The sequence below is a fragment of the Trichomycterus rosablanca genome, chromosome 9 (genome assembly GCF_030014385.1).
Source record: "Trichomycterus rosablanca isolate fTriRos1 chromosome 9, fTriRos1.hap1, whole genome shotgun sequence".
In the NCBI taxonomy this organism is placed as follows: domain Eukaryota; kingdom Metazoa; phylum Chordata; class Actinopteri; order Siluriformes; family Trichomycteridae; genus Trichomycterus; species Trichomycterus rosablanca.
The window spans coordinates 1,707,573-1,729,084 of NC_085996.1; the positions used below are offsets into that span (position 1 = coordinate 1,707,573).

Here is a 21,512-nt window from a genome sequence, read left to right on the forward strand (position 1 = left end):
GAGTGAATAAAACTCCCTTACAGTTTTCTCTTGTCCCAGCAGTTTTTAACATCAGTACATTTAGCATAAAATGTGTTCACCATTTTAATTGTAACATTTCACTTAAAAATCCTTGTTTTCTATAACATTTACACAGATTTTTTTTAATGCGATTAATCGCGATTAACTATATGAAATTCTGAGATTAATCGCGATTAAAAATTTTAATTGTTTGACAGCCCTAATATATATATATACTGTATATGTGTGTGTGTGTATATGTGTGTGTGTATGTATGTGTGTATGTATGTGTGTGTGTATGTGTGTATGTACAGTATATATATATATATATATACTGTATATGTGTGTGTGTGTGTGTATATGTGTGTGAGGATGTATGTGTGTATGTACAGTATATATATATATATATATATACTGTATATGTGTGTGTGTGTATATGTGTGTGAGGATGCCAGGGCCTTGTTTACCCCCAGACATTGCCAGTAAAGTCTGTGTGCACCACTAGGGATTTGAACCCTGGATCCTGGCATAGTGGCCACCCAAGCGCCCATAAATAAATATACCGCCTCTATATGCATTAACTACTAATAACAAGCATCTAACTCACCCCACAGTCAGTTCCATTACATCAGTGAAACCAGAACCGATGATCATGACTACACTATAATCACCTGTTTACGTTTTGTAAATGTTTCCGGCAGTTATACGAGGCGTCGCGGGTGCGTCACGGCCTGATGACCCTCGGCCCGAGCGGAGCCGGAAAGACGACCGCCATTAACATCCTCATGCGCGCCATGACAGAGTGCGGCGCTGCTCACAGAGAGATGAGGATGAACCCCAAAGCCATCACCGCGCCCCAGATGTTCGGCCGTCTGGACGCCGCTACCAACGACTGGACCGACGGGATCTTCTCCACCCTGTGGAGGAAAACTCTCAGAACTAAAAAGGGTGAGCATGAGCTGGGTTTTAAAAACTCTTCCAAAGTTATCAGCCATTTGAAGGGCAGAGTGAACCATTGTTCTGGTCTGAAGTGAGAAAAATTAACAACTTCAGGCTTTAAAACCCCCAGGATTCTTTGCTGTATTTGAAGTAGCAGCATAAACCAGTACAAACACATAACTGCAGCTCATGTATTAAACATGACATTAATATTATTCAATTATTATCTTTAGGCTTTGTAAATGTTTTCACTCCCTCAGAATGAGCACTGCACACTGCACATCATGTATTTATTCTTTATTCAGGAGAAAACATCTGGATTGTGCTGGATGGGCCAGTAGACGCCATCTGGATCGAGAACCTGAACTCGGTGCTGGACGACAACAAAACTCTGACCCTGGCGAACGGTGACCGGATCCCTATGTCCCCGAGCTGTAAGCTGGTGTTTGAGGTGCACAACATGGACAATGCTTCTCCCGCTACCGTCTCCAGAGTGGGCATGGTGTTCATGAGCTCCTCCGCTCTCAGCTGGAGACCCATTCTGCAGGTTCTCATTTATAACTGCTAACTCTCACTTACTGCTTAGTCCTGATCAGGGTCAAGGGGGATTCAGATCCACCCAGGAAAAAAGCTAGATGCAAAGAAGAAATACCACATTGACAGACAGACTCAAACCTAGAGGGAATTTAGATCTGCTAATCCACCCACTGGCAAGTATTAAGAAGTAGGAAGAAAATAAGGATTCTGTGGGAAAGTGGATCTTATGATCTTAAGTTCTAATGGGCTGAAGGGATTCCTCATTACAGGCAGCTGTAGCCTAGCGTTTAGGTACTGGACCAGTAATCAGAAGGTTGCTGGTTCAAGCCCCACCACTGCCAGGTTGCCAGGGCCCTTAACCCTCATTTGCTTAGATTGTATACTGTCACAGTACTGTAAGTCGCTTTGGATAAAAGTGTCTGTGAAATACTGAAAATGTAAATGTACTGCTGCAATAGCGGCCTCTGCTGGCTGGTCGAGACACCGCATGACACAGATGGTGAATAGCGGAGAGCAGTGCGTGACTCTCAGTACGCCATACTGATCCCTGCCCACCTAATGCAGGTGAAAAGAAGTGGCTGCTACACATGTGTCGGAGGGGGCATGTGTTAGGTACTGTGCTCCTCAGTCAGGGTCGAGATTTACAGCAGTAGAGCAGATATTTATATGAGATATTTATACTACAGAGATACCATCAGCCAGAACCAAATTCCTTGTGTTTATCCGATAAATCTGATTCTGATTCTGAGATATAACTGGGGAATTGGATGTGATTAGATTTGGAGAAAAAGGGAAAGATGCAACCATGCTGCTGTAGAAATAAAGTCTCAAATAAAATAAAACATGATGTGTCGTTTTCCCTTGGTGGTTACAGTGCAGTCAAACTAAATAAAAATATAAATGTACAATATTTATTCTTCCGTAACAGGATTCCTTAACAGGTCTCACTCTCATCATCTGCTTAGTAAAATAAGGAATAATAATAATGAAGCTTTTTGTGACCAGTTATAAGTCTGGTTAATAACAATTCAAGCTGCAGTATATCAAAGTGTGTGTGTGTGTGTGTGTGTGTGTGTGTCAGGGCTGGACCAACAAGCGCAGTGCTCAGGAAGCTGACAGCCTGATGAGCCTGTATGATAAGATATTTGAAGATGCTTATATATTCATGAAACAAAACCTCAAGCCAAAAATGCAGCTCTTGGAGTGCAACTACGTTATGCAGGTAAACTACAGTCATGCAGTATGAAAGAGTGTGGTCAGTACTTCAGTACTTCATTATCAGCATCCAGATCAGTTTTAAATCTTTATTAATGATCATTACACTTGAATAATTACTCGGTTACTATTACGTTACTTTACTGCGCTGATACCCGTACTGGTGCTCACCACCTGACGTGTGTGTCCAGTCGGTAAACCTGCTGGAGGGTCTGATTCCTCCTAAAGATGCTGGAGGCACGTTGAGCAGCGAGCACCTGGAGCGCCTCTTCGTGTTCTGCATGATGTGGAGTCTGGGAGCTCTGCTGGAACTGGATGACCGGGACAAGATGGAGCTGTTCGTTCGCTCTCATGAAAGCAAGCTTGACCTGCCACCGACAGAGCCTGGCCAGACCATGTTCGAGTACATGGTCAATCAGAACGGCAAGTTTACCACATCGACTTAATAAAGCTGGAGGCAACAGGTATTCCTGGTGTTTTTGGGACTGTGGGGTATTTTGGTGATTGGAATCGTGTCTCTGCTTCCGGAAGCAGATCAGGGAACAAACGACTGCGTCCAGCCTAATAAAAAATGAGCCCTCACTATTAGGGATGTAACGATGCACCACGAGACAGTTAAAAATCCATTCACATGTGTAACGATTCAAATCGGTTTACATGTACAGTATAATGAATCGATATTGACTTTAAGCAGCAGAGGGCGCTGGTGCTATTCACCTCGCCTGGTTGAAGTCACTACAGGGTTGCCAGGTTCAGAATGTATTTATGTGAGGATACTTTCTTTATTTGTATCATTTATGTATTTATTTAATGTGGGGTTTGTTTTAAAATTTCATTTCAGCTTTTTTACACAAAAAGGGAAACGTGCAGCATTGTTTTGCATAGTTTGCACCTACCTCAGAAATAAAAGGACTTTCATTATTTAGATAAATAAAAGATAAGCACAAATGCAGTATTTTTTATTTTTTTTTAAAGAGAATAATAAAAGGAAAATTTGTCTTCAATTTAATTTTGTTTAAAACAATCTGGAAAAATTCGTATCGTGAATCGCATCGTGGGTAGTGTATCGTTACATCCCTACTCATTATTGCTGATTATTTGCAGCCTATAAAGTGGATTTTTTTTATTTCAGGTGACTGGGATCACTGGAGTAAATACGTCGTGCAGTACGTCTACCCCACAGACTCGGCACCAGACTACACGTCCATTCTCGTTCCCAACGTGGACAACACCAGAACGAGCTTCCTGATTGAGGCCATCGCAAAACAGCGCAAGGTCGTCACATATCTAACTGCTGGAACACACGTGGACTGTGTGTCTCTGACCCTTGATTAGAAATTTTGTGTGTGTGTGTGTTGTGCTTAGGCTGTTCTCCTCACCGGTGAACAGGGGACTGCCAAGACGGTCATGATTAAGGCCTACACGAAGAAATACAACCCTGAGATGGATCTGTTCAAATCCATGAACTTCTCCTCCGCCACGGAGCCGATCATGTTCCAGGTGAAGGAAAGGAAGGAGATGCAGTAAAACTCACCATTACCGATGACTGATTCTGATTAACGCCGTTCTGATTACAGCGGGCAGTAGAGAGTTACATAGAGAAGCGGCTGGGCAGCACATACGGACCCCCCGGCAGACGGAGACTGACCGTTTTTATTGATGACATCAACATGCCTGTCGTCAATGAATGGGGAGATCAGGTCGGAAAATTAAACATCGATACAAATATACACCGATCAGCCATAACATTAAAACCACCTCACTGTCCATTTTATCAGCTCCACTGACCACATAGAAGCACTTTGTTTTTAACCTGCTTTCACCCTGTTTTACAATGGTCAGGACCCCCACAGAGCAGCTATTATTTAGGTGGTGGATCATTCTCAGCACTGCAGTGACACTGACATGGTGGTGGTGTGTTAGTGTGTGTTGTGCTGGTATGAGTGGATCAGACACAGCAGCACTGCTGGAGTTTTTAAACACCGTGTCCACTCACTGTCCACTCTATCAGACACTCCTACCTAGTCGGTCCACCTTGTAGATGTAAAGTCAGAGACGATCGCTCATCTATTGCTGCTGTTTGAGTCGCTCATCTTCTAGACCTTCATCAGCGGTCACAGGACGCCGCCCACGGGGCGCTCTTGGCTGGATATTTTTGGTTGGTGGACGATTCTCAGTCCAGCAGTGACAGTGAGGTGTTTTAAAACTCCAGCAGCGCCGCTGTGTCTGATCCACTCATACCTGCACACCACCACCATGTCAGTGTCACCATGAGAATCATCCACCACCTAAATAATACCTGCTCTGTGGGGGTCCTGACAAAGCATGTAGACAAACAGATGGACTACAGTCAGTAATTGTAGAACTGCAAAGTGCTTCTATATGGTAAGTGGAGCTGATAAAATGGACAGAGTGTAGAAACAAGGAGGTGGTTGGAGTTAAAGTCCAGTTTAATTGTTGTTTGTCCAGTAATGGTGATAAGAAGTGGAGGCCACACAGTCTATAAATAATCTGTAATATTTCATGTTTTTTTTCTGTAGATCACAAATGAAATAGTGCGTCAGACGATGGAGATGTCGGGCATGTACAGTCTGGATAAACCCGGTGATTTCACCACCATAACAGACGTTCAGATGATGGCCGCCATGATCCATCCCGGCGGTGGCAGGAACGATATTCCTCAGAGACTGAAGAGACAGTTCACAGTGTTTAACTGCACGCTTCCGGCCAACTCCTCCATCGACATGATCTTCGGTAATAATCACGTCGGTACTGCGCTCGGTCAGGAGTGAAATATGATGGGGTAACTGGATACGACTAGATTGGGAGGAACACTGGGGCAAAATGTGGGGATGTTTTGGTGTTTTTAGCTGCTTTACACTGATTGCTGATGTAACCGAGCGTCTTTAATGTTTACTGAGTCTATAAAGAAAGAAATCAACTGAACACAGACAAACTATTTAGAGCAGAAAACTTTACTGGTTTGTTCTTTTTGAGGTGCAGCACAGAGACGATCACGTGTGTAGAGAAACACACTTTTACATTCATTATGGATCCACAAAGGGACAAAATGCACTTAATACGTAAAACACACATCAAACACGGTCAGGTAGTGAAGTCTCGTAGGTTAATGTAATTACTGTAAGATTGCTAGGATGCCTTATACTGCACATTTCACGATCCGTGCTGTGATTTTCACGGTCTGAATTAGGCAGGACCTTAATTATTCATTATTAGTGGGTTCTGTCTTTCTTTTTCATGCCAAACCTTTGAAGCTGTTTCACAGAGAACTGACCAGTACTTTTCTATTAGGAATTATTGGCTGTGGATATTTCCATCAGTGTCGAGGATTTACACCAGAGATCTCTGACACTGTACAGCGTCTCGTACCCGCTTCCCGGATTCTCTGGCAATGGACCAAGGTAAAATGCATCGTTAGTAAAATGATCACTCCCTGTGAGGTGAAAGAGTCCAAACCTCTCCTGCACTGTGTTACAGGGGAAGATGTTGCCCACTCCATCAAAGTTTCACTACTTCTTCAACCTAAGAGATCTGTCCAGGATTTGGCAGGGCATGCTGAAGATCAGAGCAGAAGAGTGTGAGACAGTCGCCACCCTCCTGTCCTTGTTCAAGTGTGAATGCACTCGAGTCATCGCAGACCGGTAAGGTGTCTGTCTGGCTGTCTGTCTTTCTGTCTGTCTATCTATCTCTCTCTATCTATCTATCTATCTATTTGTCTATCTGTCCGTCCGTCTATCTATCTCTCTCTGTCTGTCTGTCTACCTGTCTGTCTGTCTATCTGTCCGTCCGTCCGTCTATCTATCTCTCTCTGTCTGTCTATCTCTCTGTCTATCTATCTATCTATTTGTCTATCTGTCCGTCCGTCTATCTATCTCTCTCTGTCTGTCTATCTATCTATCTATCTATCTAGGGTCTATCTATCTGTCTATCTATCTGTCTGTCTGTCTGTCTATCTATCTCTGTCTGTCTGTCTATCTATCTCTCTGTCTATCTATCTATCTATCTATCTATCTATCTATTTGTCTATCTGTCCGTCCGTCTATCTATCTCTCTCTGTCTGTCTGTCTACCTATCTATCTATCTATCTATCTATCTATCTATCTATCTATCTATCTATCTATCTATCCGTCCGTCTATCTATCTCTCTCTGTCTGTCTGTCTATCTCTCTGTCTATCTATCTATCTATTTGTCTATCTGTCCGTCCGTCTATCTATCTCTCTCTGTCTGTCTGTCTATCTATCTATTTATCTATCTATCTATCTATCTATCTATCTATCTATCTATCTATCTATCTATCTATCTATTTGTCTATCTGTCCGTCCGTCTATCTATCTCTCTCTGTCTGTCTGTCTATCTATCTATTTATCTATCTATCTATCTATCTATCTATCTATCTATCTATCTATCTATCTATCTATCTATCTATCTATCTTTCTATTTGTCTGTCTATCTATCTCTCTGTCTGTCTGTCTATCTCTCTGTCTATCTATCTGTCTGTCTGTCTGTCTATCTATCTATCTATCTATCTATCTATCTATCTATCTATCTATCTATCTATCTATCTTTCTATTTGTCTGTCTATCTATCTCTCTGTCTGTCTGTCTATCTCTCTGTCTATCTATCTAGGGTCAATCTATCTGTCTATCTATCTGTCTGTCTGTCTGTCTGTCTGTCTGTCTATCTATCTAATGACTAGCTGTGTGTATTCCAGGTTTGTGTGTGAGGAGGATAAGCACTGGTTCGAGAAGTCTATAGCCCAGGTCATTCAGGAACACGTGGATCCTGCTTTGGTGCCACACCTCCACCCCGACCCTTACTTTGTGGACTTCCTGAGAGAGGCTCCAGAGCCTACAGGAGAGGAGGCTGATGACGCCTGTCTCGACGCTCCCAAAATCTATGAACTGGTACGTTTATTTTAAAACATGGTCCTGACCTGGTCTCAGCTGGGCTGTAATGAGAGCTGATTAAATACACCAGCAGCTCCTGCTGTCTGCTCGAGGTTCCTCCAGGACATTGCATGATGCTCCATACACAGTAAAGCACCTGGCCGGTGTCACAGATCAGCCAGGCACATGTGGGAAGGGACGAGGGCTAGTATAAATCTTACACACATCACACTTCTGCTATATTTCCCAGGTGCCGGACTTCCAGTTCCTGTCGGAGAGACTGCGGTTCTATCAGAGCCAGTATAACGAGGCTGTTCGGGGCTCACATCTGGACCTGGTCTTCTTTACTGATGCCATGACCCACCTCATCAAGGTCAGTGTAAAGTTCTGACCACAGCTCAGCCTTTAAACCCAGAGTTTATAAAAACTGCTAGTTTCTCTCGGCCGCAGATCTCCCGCATCATCAGGACCGATGGAGGAAGCGCTCTGCTGGTGGGAGTGGGAGGGTCGGGCAAGCAAAGCCTTTCACGGCTCGCGTCGTACATCGCCGGTTACAGGATATTCCAGATTACACTCACTAGGTGAGACGGCGTAGTTCCCTGGGTTGAGTGATTTGCAGAATATCAGTGATTCTGCACTTTTTACATCTTTATCCTGTATCACTCAGAACCTATAACATCAGCAACCTGATGGATGACCTGAAAGTGCTGTTCAGAACGGCCGGCGCTGAAGGAAAAGGCGTCACGTTCATCTTCACGGACAACGAGATAAAAGACGAGGCCTTCCTAGAGTACCTTAACAATGTTTTGTCATCTGGAGAGGTGAAGCAGCTTCACTAATCACTAATAACTAAGTCCCTACCGATTCACGGACGTGAGAATGGCGCCATGGACCGTGAAATGAGCCGTTCCCCGTGTAATATGTAATTTGCTGTGAAATTTAAAATGTACGGTTTAGCGATTTACCATTTTTTATTCACGTGCAGTACAAATGCATCAAGATTACTGGTTAATCCGCACTGTGAGGCGCCCTAGTGTAACCGAGCGTCTTTAGAGTTTGATGATCACGTGTGTAGAGAAACACACTTTCGATTATGGAATCCACAAAGGGACAAAATGCGCTCATTATCAGCAAACAACATCACAGAAAAGTCTCTTACACTAGCAGTCCTACGGCAATTCAGTTTGCAATGAGTTAGTCAAAATGACCAAGATGTGGAACACGGACAAGAGCTTTAATATTTAAATTAATGACATTTTTAATTAATGACATAAATTAATGAAAGACTGTAAAGACGTCCGTAAAATGAAGCACATTTCCCAGTGAATTTAGTCGAGCCCTAGTAATACGGATCATTTCTGCGGAAGTAAAAACACACTGCACTTGATATTCACTTTCTCATGTTTCTCCTCTAGGTCTCGAACCTTTTTGCTCGTGATGAACTGGACGAGATAACACAGAATCTCATCCCCGTAATGAAAAAGGAGACGCCCCGAGTGCCGCCCACCTTTGATAATCTGTATGAATACTTCATCTCCCGGGCCAAAAAGAACCTCCATGTGGTGCTGTGTTTTTCCCCGGTGAGTCTCACCCCTCTGTTTGATGCTCTTCATTTTATTCTCTCAGAATGTGAGTCAGATTCACTCACAGTAAAAGAGCAGTTACAGAAATCGTTGTAATTTTAAGACTGAAGTGAATTAACACGCTTCATAATGTGGAATATTTTGATCAGGTGGGGGAGAAGTTCCGCTCCCGCTCTCTGAAGTTCCCCGGACTGATATCCGGATGCACCATGGACTGGTTCACCCCGTGGCCGAGTGAAGCCCTGATGGCCGTGTCCCAGTATTTCCTCTCGGACTTCCACATGGTCTGTTCGCCTGAGGTGAAGACTGCGGTGGTCCAGACTATGGCCGTCTATCACGACAGAGTCTCCTCCACCTGCGAGAGCTACTTTGAGAGGTACCGTACTGTACTTAGAGATACAGCCATGTTAGAGAACCTCAGTTTTATAGACACTAAGTCACCCAAACTAGTAAAGAGGGTCAAGACGAGGATCAAACCCAGGTCCTCGGGGCATATTTTGCTGCCTCATCAATCGAATCTCACAGTGATGACGTCTAACATTCATTTAAAGGGAATTTATTTAATGGGTTAAGGGCCTTGTTCAAGGGCCCAACAGTGGCTGCACGACAGAGCCTGGATTTGCATTGACAGTCATTGACTGGTAGCCCAAAGCTCTATCCACTAGGCTCCCACTGTCCCTTGTACCTTATATCAAGGGTTTAACCTATGCTGTTATCTTTTAACTTAACGGGCACAAATTCCCACAGGCATACTGTAATATCAGAGTCATTTGAAGCGCTTTATTAGAGAATCGGCTATTGTTCTAGCTAAACAGCTCATTGTCAGGTGTCCAGATACCTTTGGTCATACCAATTCCACTTATACCAAAAGGTATTCATGTATAATCGAGCTGAATTCATGAAATCTGTCCCTTTCTTTTGCTACAGATCAGGTTTTGTGGTCCAAAGTCTGGAATCAACCTTTCTGTTCCTCTTTCTTTTTATTCAGATTCAGACGAAGGGCCCACGTCACCCCGAAATCCTACCTGTCCTTCATCAATGGATACAAAACCCTCTATACAGAGAAGCACACCCACATCAACACTCTTGTTGAGCGCATGAATGTCGGTAGGGACAAGGCCAGTACATTTGTAATGTGTTTTGTGTGTGTACGAGTGTGTTTGAGTGATCAAGCCCTGCTCGTTTCCCAGGTCTAGCCAAGCTAATGGAAGCCAGCGAATCCGTCGCGCAGCTGTCCAGAGACCTGGTGGTGAAGGAGCAGGAGCTGGCGTTGGCCTCGGCCCGAGCCGACAAGGTACATCATTCGATCAGAACTGAGCAGAGCGTTTTCACTTTGCTAGATCGATCGTGAGCTCATGGACTTGGTCGTGCAGGTCCTCAAGGAGGTGACTGTGAGCGCCGAGGCCGCCTCTGTGGTCAAAAACGAGGTGCAGGTGGTGAAGGATAAAGCGCTGAAGATCGTGGAGGAAATCGAGAAGGAAAAAGGTGTGGCAGAGCTGAAGCTGCAGGCGGCTGAACCTGCACTCATGAAAGCTGAGGCGGCTTTAAACGTGAGTTCCAAAAACTGATGTAGCAGCTCAAAAGTATTTGGACACCTGACCATGGGCTTGTCAGACCTCCCATTTTAAAAACACACAGTGGCGTCTGATCTATTCAGCTAGAACGACAGCGGCTTTTCTAATAAAGCCTCTTTAAATGACTTTGAAATACAGAATGCCTGTGGGAATTTGTGCCCGTTCAGTCGAAAGATGACAGCGTTTGTATGGCTCGGCACATGAATTCGATAATTAAAAGAAGTGTCCAAATACTTTTGTACTATATATACAAACCTGAAGAAGTGAGATCCAAGAGTTACCTCTCTTTAAATTTTAATGACAGAAGAAACCTAAAATAGAAATAAGCAGGAAACGCTTATAGGTGCTTATAAAACGATTTCTGAAGCACAATGCTAAGTGAGACCCAACCTGCCACGCCCACACAGGCCGACAGAAAGCGTAGTTCTCTCTGAACTAAACTTCAAAGCATTTTCTGCGCCTCATTAAAGGTTCCTCACTACCTGAGAAGCACCGTCTAACAGCGTACCTCTGACTGACTGGCTTTGCCCTCTGAATTATTTGCTAGATCTCCTGCTAGCGCTCTCTAACTTTTGTCATTAACTCAGTTGATACAGGGTAGAGTCGTTCTGGGTCTTTGATTCTGTTTTATGAGTTGACTTGTTCGGTTCCCTGCCGAGTGTGTGTGGTTCTGTTTGTGTGGCCTGTCCTTTCTACCCTTGTCCTGTCCTGTTCACTGGAACGACTGTAGGATCTGAAACCACTATATCCTAGATTTGTAAATCGTTTTTGACCTCGTGTCTTTAACAGACCATCAAACCGGCCGATATCGCAACAGTGAGGAAACTGTCCAAGCCACCACATTTAATCATGAGAATTATGGACTGCTGTCTGCTTCTCTTCCGCAAGAAGCTGGACCCCGTCGTCATGGATCCAGAGAGGCACTGCCTTAAGCCCTCCTGGAGCGAAGCCATGAAGGTAAAATCCCTGAAACACCGTGCAGGACCTCACGAGATCTGATGGTTCTAATGAGACTAATGATACGAGTCTCCTCTCTTCACCCCTAAGCTGATGAGCGGCGGCGGCTTCCTGACGTCACTGCAGCAGTTTCCTAAGGACACGATAACCGAAGAGACGATGGAGCTGCTGGAGCCGTACTTCCAGATGGAGGATTACACGCTGGAGAACGCCAGTAAAGTGTGCGGAAACGTGGCGGGTCTGCTGTCCTGGACACAGGCTATGGCCACCTTCTTCAGCATCAACAAGGAGGTGCTGCCACTGAAGGTAAAACACGAGAGCCGGACCCACAGAAATCACTTCAAAATACATACGGTGGTTTATTAATCATGGATATATACAATCTATACGATTAAAAACTCAAAGATTAAAGGCTTTTCTTACAGGTCTCACTTTTGTGTGTTGTGTGATTATAAATATGGACATGCTGAGGCAGCAAGACTAAAATCACTGCCAGTCATTAGACTCCTAAATTGTGAGCTGGAGTGGTGCAGGGGGTTTGATTTTGGGCTACGATCGCAAATTTAATTTTCATTAACCTCGAGACAGGAATACCCTGAACTCGGTGCCAGTCCATTGCAGAGCAGGGTGCCAGTCCCAGATCTCAGCTGTGATGGGCGAGCATAATATACGATACCCCTGCACCTAAATGTAACGTGTGATGTTCACTTCTGGTTCATCAGCGGCAAAAGCACATTCGTTACCAGCATCCCAACACACACACACACACACAAGACTCTTCTCTAACTTTATTAGTAACACTGGCATATCCTGCCTTCTTCCTACCCAGGCTAATCTCAGCGTTCAGGAGAACAGGCTAACGGCAGCTAATAAGGAACTGGCTAACGCTCAGGCCCAGCTGGATGAAAAGCAGGCAGAGCTGGACATGGTGCTGGCCAAATTCGAAGCAGCCATGAAGGAGAAGCAGGTACGTCCTCTTCTACTGGTGACTGGTGCATCATACATCAGTTTTAACTGTAGATACTGGGATTTTCATCTCAACAGATCAAGCACTCAGTGTGTGTATGTGTGTGTGTGTGTGTGTGTGTGTGTGTGTGAGCGCTTCCTACCTAATCAGTCCATCTACCTGCACTAAAATTCACTGTAGCCAATCAGACTGCAGTTACCACCTTAAATTTCCAGTCACCAGTCAGACTCCACTTCAGACACTCAACGTCAGTCGGTTCTGGGCGTGGCGTTGAGTTTTAAAGACGTTGAGTTTCGAGGTATTTTCCCCCATAAGGATGTTTGGGGAACCTGTTAATGCGTCCATGGTCCCGGTGAGCTGCAGATATTTTAGTCTCATGTAAAATAATGAGGTTGTTTTTGACTCTTAAACACTGAAAATAACACAAATATAATATAAACACACTGAAATACAATTACTAACTGTTAAAAATGCAATAAAAGCTGCACTTTAGCTTTACTTTATTGTTTTGTTATGCTTTTTAATGAGTGGAGAGAACTTATGAGCAGTAATAATGAAGAGAGGTTTAGTGTTTTTATGTTGTTCTTTTAATACATTAAGTTAAGAGTTTTAGACTCTGGGAGAAGCTGATTCTGATTCTCACCATTTCTCAGAAGCTGGAGCTGTAACACAAAGTGAAACAGGAAGGAGAATCATGTGGAGCTGTAACCCTGGATCTGACGCTTATTCCACACTAATGCAGATTCAGCTCATGTTCACATGACATCTTACCACACCGCTCAAGCCAAGCGCTGATCAAAGCACACGTTGAGTTTGAGGGAAACGTTGAGTTTAAGGGTACAAATTTCTCAAAGAAGGCCGTCGAGTTTCAGATTTTGAGTTTAGGGGACGTACAGTTACAAGGTACCACAGTACTAACATTAGCTGTTGATCCAAGTCCACATTCCCTAATACCCGGGGCCCAATCAGAGCATTTCGTGGCCTTTTTATTTCACAAATCACTGTGTGTGTAAACGTGCATCTAATGCTTACGAGACACTGGAATAACGTTAACTGTTTTCAGGATCTGCTGAACGACGCCGAATCGTGCAGAAATAAAATGCAGACGGCCTCCGCTCTGATCGACGGGCTGAGCGGGGAGAAAGTGCGCTGGACCGAGCAGAGCAGAGAGTTCACCTCACAGATCAGCAGGCAGGTTTCTCTCAGTCTCTCCACGGCTCCTGGGGTCGAACCGAGGTTCACGTGTCTGTCTCTGCTCTGCTCTCAGGCTGGTTGGAGACGTCCTGCAGCTGACCGGCTTCCTGTCCTACTGTGGTCCGTTCAACCAACAGTTCCGTAACATGCTGCTGAAGGAGATCTGGGAGGACGAGCTCACGAAGAAGAACATTCCCTTCACTGAAAACCTGAACCTGATCTCCATGCTGGTGGACCAGCCCACAGTAGGATTTTATTTAACATCCTGGTCTTAATACCACCTACATGATGTGGGATTTAGTCCTAGATACTCAGTTCTGGTTACAGTGCTGGTACTGGTGCTTTATCTAAAGCGACTTAGAGTAGAGTGACAGTACAGTCTCAGCAATTAAGGGTTAAGGGCCTTGCTAAAGGGCCCAACAGCAGCAATCTGGCAAAGGTGGGGCTTGAACCAGCAAGCTTATGATTGGATGAATCCAAAACAAAACAGTAAATGTTCTGAGTGTAAAGAGAAGCCCTGATTAATCAGTAGTCAGTACTGATGCCTGATGAGAGTGGGATCAGTGAAGGCTGTTGATGGAATGTTGATGGAAGACCCTCACAGGTGGTATCTTCTCCCCCCTCGTTCAGATCAGCGAGTGGAATCTGCAGGGCCTTCCGGGTGATGACCTGTCGGTGCAGAACGGCATCATTGTCACCAAAGCTACCCGCTTCCCCCTCCTCATCGACCCCCAGACTCAGGGCAAGGCTTGGATCAAGAAGAAGGAGAAAGCCAACGAGCTCCAGGTCAGATCCGTGGCTCAGGCTAGCTAACGTCAGCACTAGGTACACGACATGATGCTAACGAACGCTCCGTATCGTTCCAAGGTCACGTCTCTGAATCACAAGTACTTCCGCACCCATCTGGAGGACAGCCTGTCCCTGGGTCGCCCTCTGCTCATCGAGGATGTACCCGAGGAGCTGGACCCAGCGCTGGATAACGTGCTGGAGAAGAACTTCATCAAGTCTGGATCCTCCTACAAGGTGAGCGTTACATTTACATTTCCGGAATTTAGCAAAAGCGACTTACAGTCTGAGCAATTGAGGGTTTAGGGCCTTGCTTAAGGGCCAAACAGTGGCAGTGGTAGGGTTTGAACCAGCGACCTTCTGCTTACTAGTCCAGTACCTTAACCACTTGGCTACAACCGCCCTACATGTCAATCATTTCTATCACATTTCATCCAAAGGCCCTTACAATTATGACTGAATACAGTTTGAGCATTTAAGGATTAAGGGCCTTGCTTAGGGGCCCAACAGTGGCAGCCTGGTGATGATGGGGCTTAAACAGACAACCGTATGATTACTAGTCCAGTACCTTAATCACTGAACTACCACTGCCCATGCATGTAAATAAATAAACAATGAATGGATTAATCACAGGGCAGATGTAGGTGGGTACCAGAGCTTTTACATCAGGACGTGCCTGCATATCCTGTTCAGTGTTAACCGAAACACTGCGTACGACAGGTTAAAGTCGGAGACAAAGAGATCGACGTGATGGACGGCTTCCAACTCTACATCGCCACCAAGCTGCCCAACCCGTCCTACACGCCCGAGGTCTGTGCCAAAACCTCCATCATCGACTTCACCGTGACCATGAAGGGCCTGGAGAACCAGCTGCTGGGCAGAGTCATCCTGACCGAGAAATACGTACGTCTGCACACGTTTCACGTCATCCCTTACATTCCTTTCAGTGATAAATAATGAGCCGGTCCATCACTGACTGATGTTACACAGGAACTGGAGGCTGAGAGGCTGAATCTGATGCAGGACGTCACGGCCAACAAGAGGAAGATGAAAGAGCTGGAGGATAATTTGCTTTACAAGCTCAGCACCACAAAAGGTGCGTATATAAGACCATACCAAAATAATAATTTAGTATTTAGTCATGAAGTCATGAGTATATTCATGTATTCATCTGTAACAGATCAGGTCTAACAACCGCTACTGTAACGTGGCGGAATGAATTTACCATGTCGGGCTTAGTGGGTAGCACTGTCGCCTCACAGCAAGAAGGTCCTGGGTTTGATCCCCAGGTAGAGCGGTCTGGGTCCTTTCTGTGTGGAGTTTGCATGTTCTCCCCATGCCTGCGTAGGTTTCCACCGGGAGCTCCGGTTTCCTCCCACAGTACAAAGACGTGCAAGTGAGGTGAACTGGAGATACAAAATTGTTCATGACTGTGTTTGATATTAAACCTGTGAACTGATGAATGAAGTGCGTCAAACATGATGTTAAAATCCTCATAAATAAATAAAGAGTCATGTCCTTCTGTGTTGCTATGCTGGCTGACAGAGGGGGCACGGAGGCGCAGATGATTGATGTGTCCAGCTCTCTGCTGGCATGGGAAACCAGCATGGTCTCAGCAATGAAAAGTTAAAAAGTTATTTATTTAATTTACTTTCTTTTCTTAGTTTTTTGGGAGTAAACTAACACGTCAACCAAGGAGTAGATCTGGCCCAAACAAGAAATACAGCTTATTTTTACCCAAGTATTTAGACTCAAAGTAAACTCAGACAAATGGTTGAGCAGACCATTAAAGGGTTAATAATGTGCTGACTGGACACAACTGTGATTCTTACAAATATCACAATTACCGGTTGAACTTGAGTAAACTTACTGGTCCATGTAGCACAAGGTCACCGTAAGTTATTTGAGTAAGTAATAAAGAAACTTTTAGAGGTCTTGTAAATGAAAATAGACTTGTTGTTTAGTCCACCCCCGTCTCTGTCTGTTCAGGCTCTCTGGTCGACGACGAGTCCATGATCGGGATCTTGAGAGTCACTAAGGAAACAGCAGCGGAGGTGAGCGAGAAGCTCAACGTGGCCACCGAGACGGAGACGAAGATCCTCGCCGCTCAGGAGGAGTACCGTCCCGCGGCGTCCCGCGGCAGCATCCTCTACTTCCTCATCACAGAGATGAGCATGGTCAACGTCATGTACCAGACCTCGCTCGCCCAGTTCCTCAGGATCTTCGACCTCTCCATGTCGAGGTGCCGTTAACCCCGCACCTCCATCTGTAACCACTTTATTATGAGTGCGTATTTTAATTATGAGTGAATCTTTTCCAGGTCAGAAAAAACCCCCCTGACCCAGAAGCGCATCGCTAACATCATCGACTGTCTGACGTACGAGGTGTTCAGATACACGGTCCGAGGCCTGTACGAGAATCACAAGTTCATCTTCACTCTGCTGCTGGCTCTCAAGATCGATCTGCAGAAGGGCAACATCAAGCACAGCGAGTTCCAGATTCTTATTAAAGGTGCCACCTGAGACAGAAAGCTACAGCACACGAGGGAATATTTATCCCTCTGTCTCTTTAACTTTCTAATTTAATGCCCTAAACTCATTTTTAACTCGCACAGGGCAAATTAACACTGTAAACACGGTAAAAACAACACAAAGCAGGCGATGCTGTCCTGACAGGATATAAAAGGAGCATTGATGAGTTCTTATAGAAGATTGTATGCAGTAGTAGACCTAGAGCTGAACTCTTTTGGAAGTAACATGTTTTCATTGCTGTAATGTTTAAACCTGACGATACTGTGACGGTATTGTAGGACCATTCCGCCGAATCGGTGCCATTTCTGTCCCCAGGAATCTTTAAAATGCATTTATATATTTATTTATTTATATTTATATATATATATATATAATATATATACTGTATATGCATTGTCTCCCTTTTTCTCCCAACTTTAAGTGCGAGAACGAAGCCAACCCACGCCCCCTCCGACACGTGGGCAGCAGCCGTATGCATCTCATCACCTACACTTTGACGAGTGCAGTGCGGATCAGCACTGTGTACGGAGAGACACACCCTGATCAGCGCACTCTCTCCCAGTCTCTGTGCAGGTGCCATCAATCAGTCAGCAGAGGTCGTAGTTGCATCAGTTATGAGAGAGTCCCTATCCGGGTTAATATCCCACCCCTATATGAACAACAGGCCAATCGTTGTCCATGTGGCTGCTCAGCCCAGCCGGCAGGCAGAGCCGAGACTCGATACGATGTATGTGAGATCCCAGCTCTGGTGTCCTAGCGCGTGTTTTTACCGCTGCGCCACCTGAGCGGCCTTAAAATGCATTTTTAATTAAGCAAAATATCCTGCACATTGATTTAATAACGAGTTCGGGAGATATAATTTAAAACGTTCATTAAAACTCCCTACAACACTGAAAAAGTAGTATTTCTTCATGTCCCCACTTTGACACGACAGCTTACAGTGAAATATAAGGATTAATGGTTGTGGATCCCTCTGATGTTTGGAGCCAGGTTCAGTTTATCAGAGCAGAACTGAGAACATTTCACAGTGATTGTTTATCTGAATTTTGTTTCACTCTCTCTGTTTAAAGGTGGTGCCGCCCTGGATCTCAAAGCTTGTCCTCGTAAACCCTTCCGCTGGATTCTGGACATGACATGGCTGAACCTGGTTGAGCTGAGCAAACTGCCCCAGTTCACCAACATCATGAGCCAGGTCAGTAACATCCTGTAAAATGTGCTTTATAATATAATAACTTCTAATGGCAAATTCACCAAAAAATGTGCAGATAGAAAAATGATTTAAACAAATATGAACACTTGTTTGAAAGCTGTGGTCAGAGCTCAGGGTCAGTCATTGTACCAAGAGATTTAAGGGCCCTACTAAAGGGATTTAAACTCACAGCCTTCCAGTTGATACCCAAAGCTTGCTTTTTACTCTGACACACTGTAGCCTATGAATAATGATGATTACACATTTGTGTTGAGTTTTATTGGCATACAGTTAATAAATAGTATTATTATATTGATGTTTATGCACACGTTCCTGTTCATACACAAAGGTGTCCCGGAATGAAAAGGGCTGGAAGGCGTGGTTCGATATGGACGCACCAGAGGACGCAGTGATTCCCGATGGTTATAATGATTCACTGGAGATCTTCCACAAATTACTGCTTATCAGGTACAATATCAGTCGTCTAAGGGTACGATTCTTCTCCCTCTGGCTGCTGCAAATTAATTTGATGCCAAAAGTTTTACATCAAGAGTTACATCAACTCAAGACATCATCAAAAAGCATCATCAGCCGTGCAATCATTGTAAAATTTAGCAGAATGCACCTCATTTTACTTGGAAGATGGGTCTGGGTCTGGATCAGGTCTGATTCTGTGTTTTAAGTAAATGGGCTCATTCAGATACATGAGCTCTGATTTGCTCATGATGGTTAATGCCATTACTCCAAACCAGAGAAAAGTTCAGCTCTCCTTACTCCTGATATTAATAATGTATTTATTTTTATGACTTCAGATGGGGTGACCTTAAAGATGCTGTAGATCTTAAATCTAAATCTACTTTTTTTATTTTCTCCCATTTTTCTCCCGATTTAGCATAGCAAATTAGTCTTCCACCGCTGGGGATCCCGACTGCGTCCGAGGAGGGTATATTCGCCTGTCCCATGCCCCCTCTGACGCGTGCACAGTCCCTTAACCCCTTCTTATTTGCCCACGCCTCAGTGGATTGGCACATGAGGCCGGATATCACGCGCCTCGGGCTACTTATCAGGGTCCTTACACAGCATCGAAGACCTCGCCTACTTTTTAGTCCCGTCTTTTCCCACACAACAGACTTCGATTGCCAATTTTGTCTCACATTTGTGCCCGCTAGAGTCCCAGCACTGGTGTGCTAGCGGAATATATCGCTGTGCCACCCGGGTGCCCTAAATCTACTTTTGTGATAGTTTCAGTGTTTATTAACAGAACCATTCATTAAATTGCTTTCTCAGTTAAAAAGAGGATGAAAATTAATCACCGCTTGTGATTAACCATGTGTGGATCATTACAGTATCAGCAGACCAGGACTTTTAAAGCACCACCATTGTGAATGAAGTGAATTTAAACAAATGTCATGTGACAGATCCTGGAGTCCAGATCGCACGCTGTCTCAGGCCAGGAGCTACGTAGGGCACGCATTGGGCGCGAGGTTCGCCCAGTCTGTTATTCTCAATCTGGAGGCAACGTGGGGGGAGAGCGACCCTCGTACCCCTCTGATCTGCTTCCTCTCCATGGGCTCGGATCCAACCAACCAGATAGAAGCTCTCTCCAAGAAACTCAGACTCGGTAATAAAGCCGTAACTAATTACAGTGGAGCAAAAAGTGGAGGACTGTTTTTTACTGTATGTTGGGTTGCTTGTTTAGAATGCAGAGCTATATCTATGGGACAGGGACAGGAAGTGCATGCGAGGAGGCTGGTGCAGATGTCCATCGCACAGGTACCAACACTACCTACAGAGACGTTTATTATATTCAGAAATTAAATCCTGTGTAAATAAGATTTAATCACACTAAAGATAAGTCTGAGAACTGGTATAGGGTACTGGGGTTCCAGTCTCAGTGATGCTATAGGCTGACAGGGTGTCTGCACATACATGATTGGCTGTGTCTGAGGGAGGAGGGATAGAAGGAAGTCCTTGCACCCAGTATGCGGTCTGTGAAACCGGACCTGCCGTGACCCTGACCTGGCATAGCCATGACTAAAGCATTTCTGTATGGAGCAAACATCAAGTCTTATTTAGAAGACCTTACAAACCTTCTTGTCATACATTCAGTTTAAAGCTCATCACCAGTAATTGTGTGTCTGACCGTCTGTGGTCCACAGGGAGGCTGGGTCCTGCTGCAGAACTGCCACCTGGGTCTGGAGTTCATGGACGAGCTGCTGGACACCGTGAGCACAGTGGAGAACGTTCATGAGAGCTTCAGGGTGTGGATCACCACGGAGCCACACGACCGCTTCTCCATCACGCTGCTGCAGGTAATGTAACATCATCAACAGGGGGGAAACTTGGGGGAAACCAGGGGGTCGAGGTCTCCGATCATCATCATCAAAGAATCTTCTTGTCGTTTTAGTCCTCCATCAAGTTCTCCAACGATCCTCCTCAGGGAGTGAAAGCCGGACTGAAGCGAACGTTCGTCGGGATCTCTCAGACTCAGCTGGACGTCAGCAACCTGCCCATGTGGAAGCCGCTGCTGTACAGCGTCGCGTTCTTGCACACGGTGGTGCAGGTAGGAACGACCTGGCGCTTACAGGATACGTGGTTTCCCAGAATTACACAGTCTTCACCTTTTTTTTACGCAGGAACGTCGCAAGTTCGGACCCCTGGGCTGGAATATTCCGTACGAGTTCAACTCGGCAGACTTCAGCTCCAGTGTGCAGTTCATCCAGAACCATTTGGATGAGTGCAGTCCCAAAAAGGTTCGGAATAATGTCTTACTTTGATAAAAAGTCTTTGGGTCTGTGTGAAACCGAGCTCTCTCTGTACATAGACGCGTTTCCCATCATTCTACACTCCCGAGAAGAGGGCGTGTCTAAATTCTTAGCTCCCTTAAAATGCTCCTACTGAGGCGCCTTAATTCTGAGTGATGATCTGACTGAGCGTCTCCTTAGCGCTGAAGGCAATCCCAGCATTCAGTGCGGCACAACTTTGCTCACAAAAAACTACAAACGTGGCGGATGAATCAATCCAGAGCAACTAACGGAGTTCCTTTGACATGTAAATAAATTCACATTGATGTTTAATTTGTATAAAGGTGCAGGAGTGACGTTTATTTGTAAATTCAGGCGTAGAGCGTCT

The 21,512-nt window shown here is 44.9% G+C and overlaps 1 protein-coding gene across 1 annotated transcript in view; it reads left to right on the top strand.

The window, feature by feature from the left end:
• The window catches only part of LOC134320272 (dynein axonemal heavy chain 8-like), a 55,660-nt gene extending 34,503 nt beyond the window's left edge, over positions 1–21,157 (top strand). Inside the window, exons 50-86 of the mRNA XM_063001609.1 lie at positions 702–948; positions 1,245–1,486; positions 2,558–2,698; positions 2,883–3,114; positions 3,824–3,966; positions 4,057–4,191; positions 4,269–4,391; positions 5,232–5,445; positions 6,004–6,113; positions 6,190–6,353; positions 7,425–7,617; positions 7,850–7,972; positions 8,050–8,180; positions 8,267–8,420; positions 9,015–9,179; positions 9,332–9,558; positions 10,171–10,289; positions 10,373–10,476; positions 10,556–10,732; positions 11,546–11,713; positions 11,804–12,019; positions 12,543–12,680; positions 13,744–13,871; positions 13,948–14,119; positions 14,505–14,660; positions 14,742–14,897; positions 15,381–15,563; positions 15,651–15,756; positions 16,650–16,902; positions 16,981–17,171; positions 18,262–18,383; positions 18,730–18,848; positions 19,799–20,001; positions 20,080–20,153; positions 20,540–20,692; positions 20,788–20,943; positions 21,017–21,157. Of these exons, the coding sequence (XP_062857679.1) occupies positions 702–948; positions 1,245–1,486; positions 2,558–2,698; positions 2,883–3,114; positions 3,824–3,966; positions 4,057–4,191; positions 4,269–4,391; positions 5,232–5,445; positions 6,004–6,113; positions 6,190–6,353; positions 7,425–7,617; positions 7,850–7,972; positions 8,050–8,180; positions 8,267–8,420; positions 9,015–9,179; positions 9,332–9,558; positions 10,171–10,289; positions 10,373–10,476; positions 10,556–10,732; positions 11,546–11,713; positions 11,804–12,019; positions 12,543–12,680; positions 13,744–13,871; positions 13,948–14,119; positions 14,505–14,660; positions 14,742–14,897; positions 15,381–15,563; positions 15,651–15,756; positions 16,650–16,902; positions 16,981–17,171; positions 18,262–18,383; positions 18,730–18,848; positions 19,799–20,001; positions 20,080–20,153; positions 20,540–20,692; positions 20,788–20,943; positions 21,017–21,157 (5,979 nt within the window). The remainder of the gene's footprint in view (positions 1–701; positions 949–1,244; positions 1,487–2,557; positions 2,699–2,882; positions 3,115–3,823; positions 3,967–4,056; positions 4,192–4,268; positions 4,392–5,231; positions 5,446–6,003; positions 6,114–6,189; positions 6,354–7,424; positions 7,618–7,849; positions 7,973–8,049; positions 8,181–8,266; positions 8,421–9,014; positions 9,180–9,331; positions 9,559–10,170; positions 10,290–10,372; positions 10,477–10,555; positions 10,733–11,545; positions 11,714–11,803; positions 12,020–12,542; positions 12,681–13,743; positions 13,872–13,947; positions 14,120–14,504; positions 14,661–14,741; positions 14,898–15,380; positions 15,564–15,650; positions 15,757–16,649; positions 16,903–16,980; positions 17,172–18,261; positions 18,384–18,729; positions 18,849–19,798; positions 20,002–20,079; positions 20,154–20,539; positions 20,693–20,787; positions 20,944–21,016) is intronic.
• Positions 21,158–21,512: the final 355 nt, after the last annotated feature.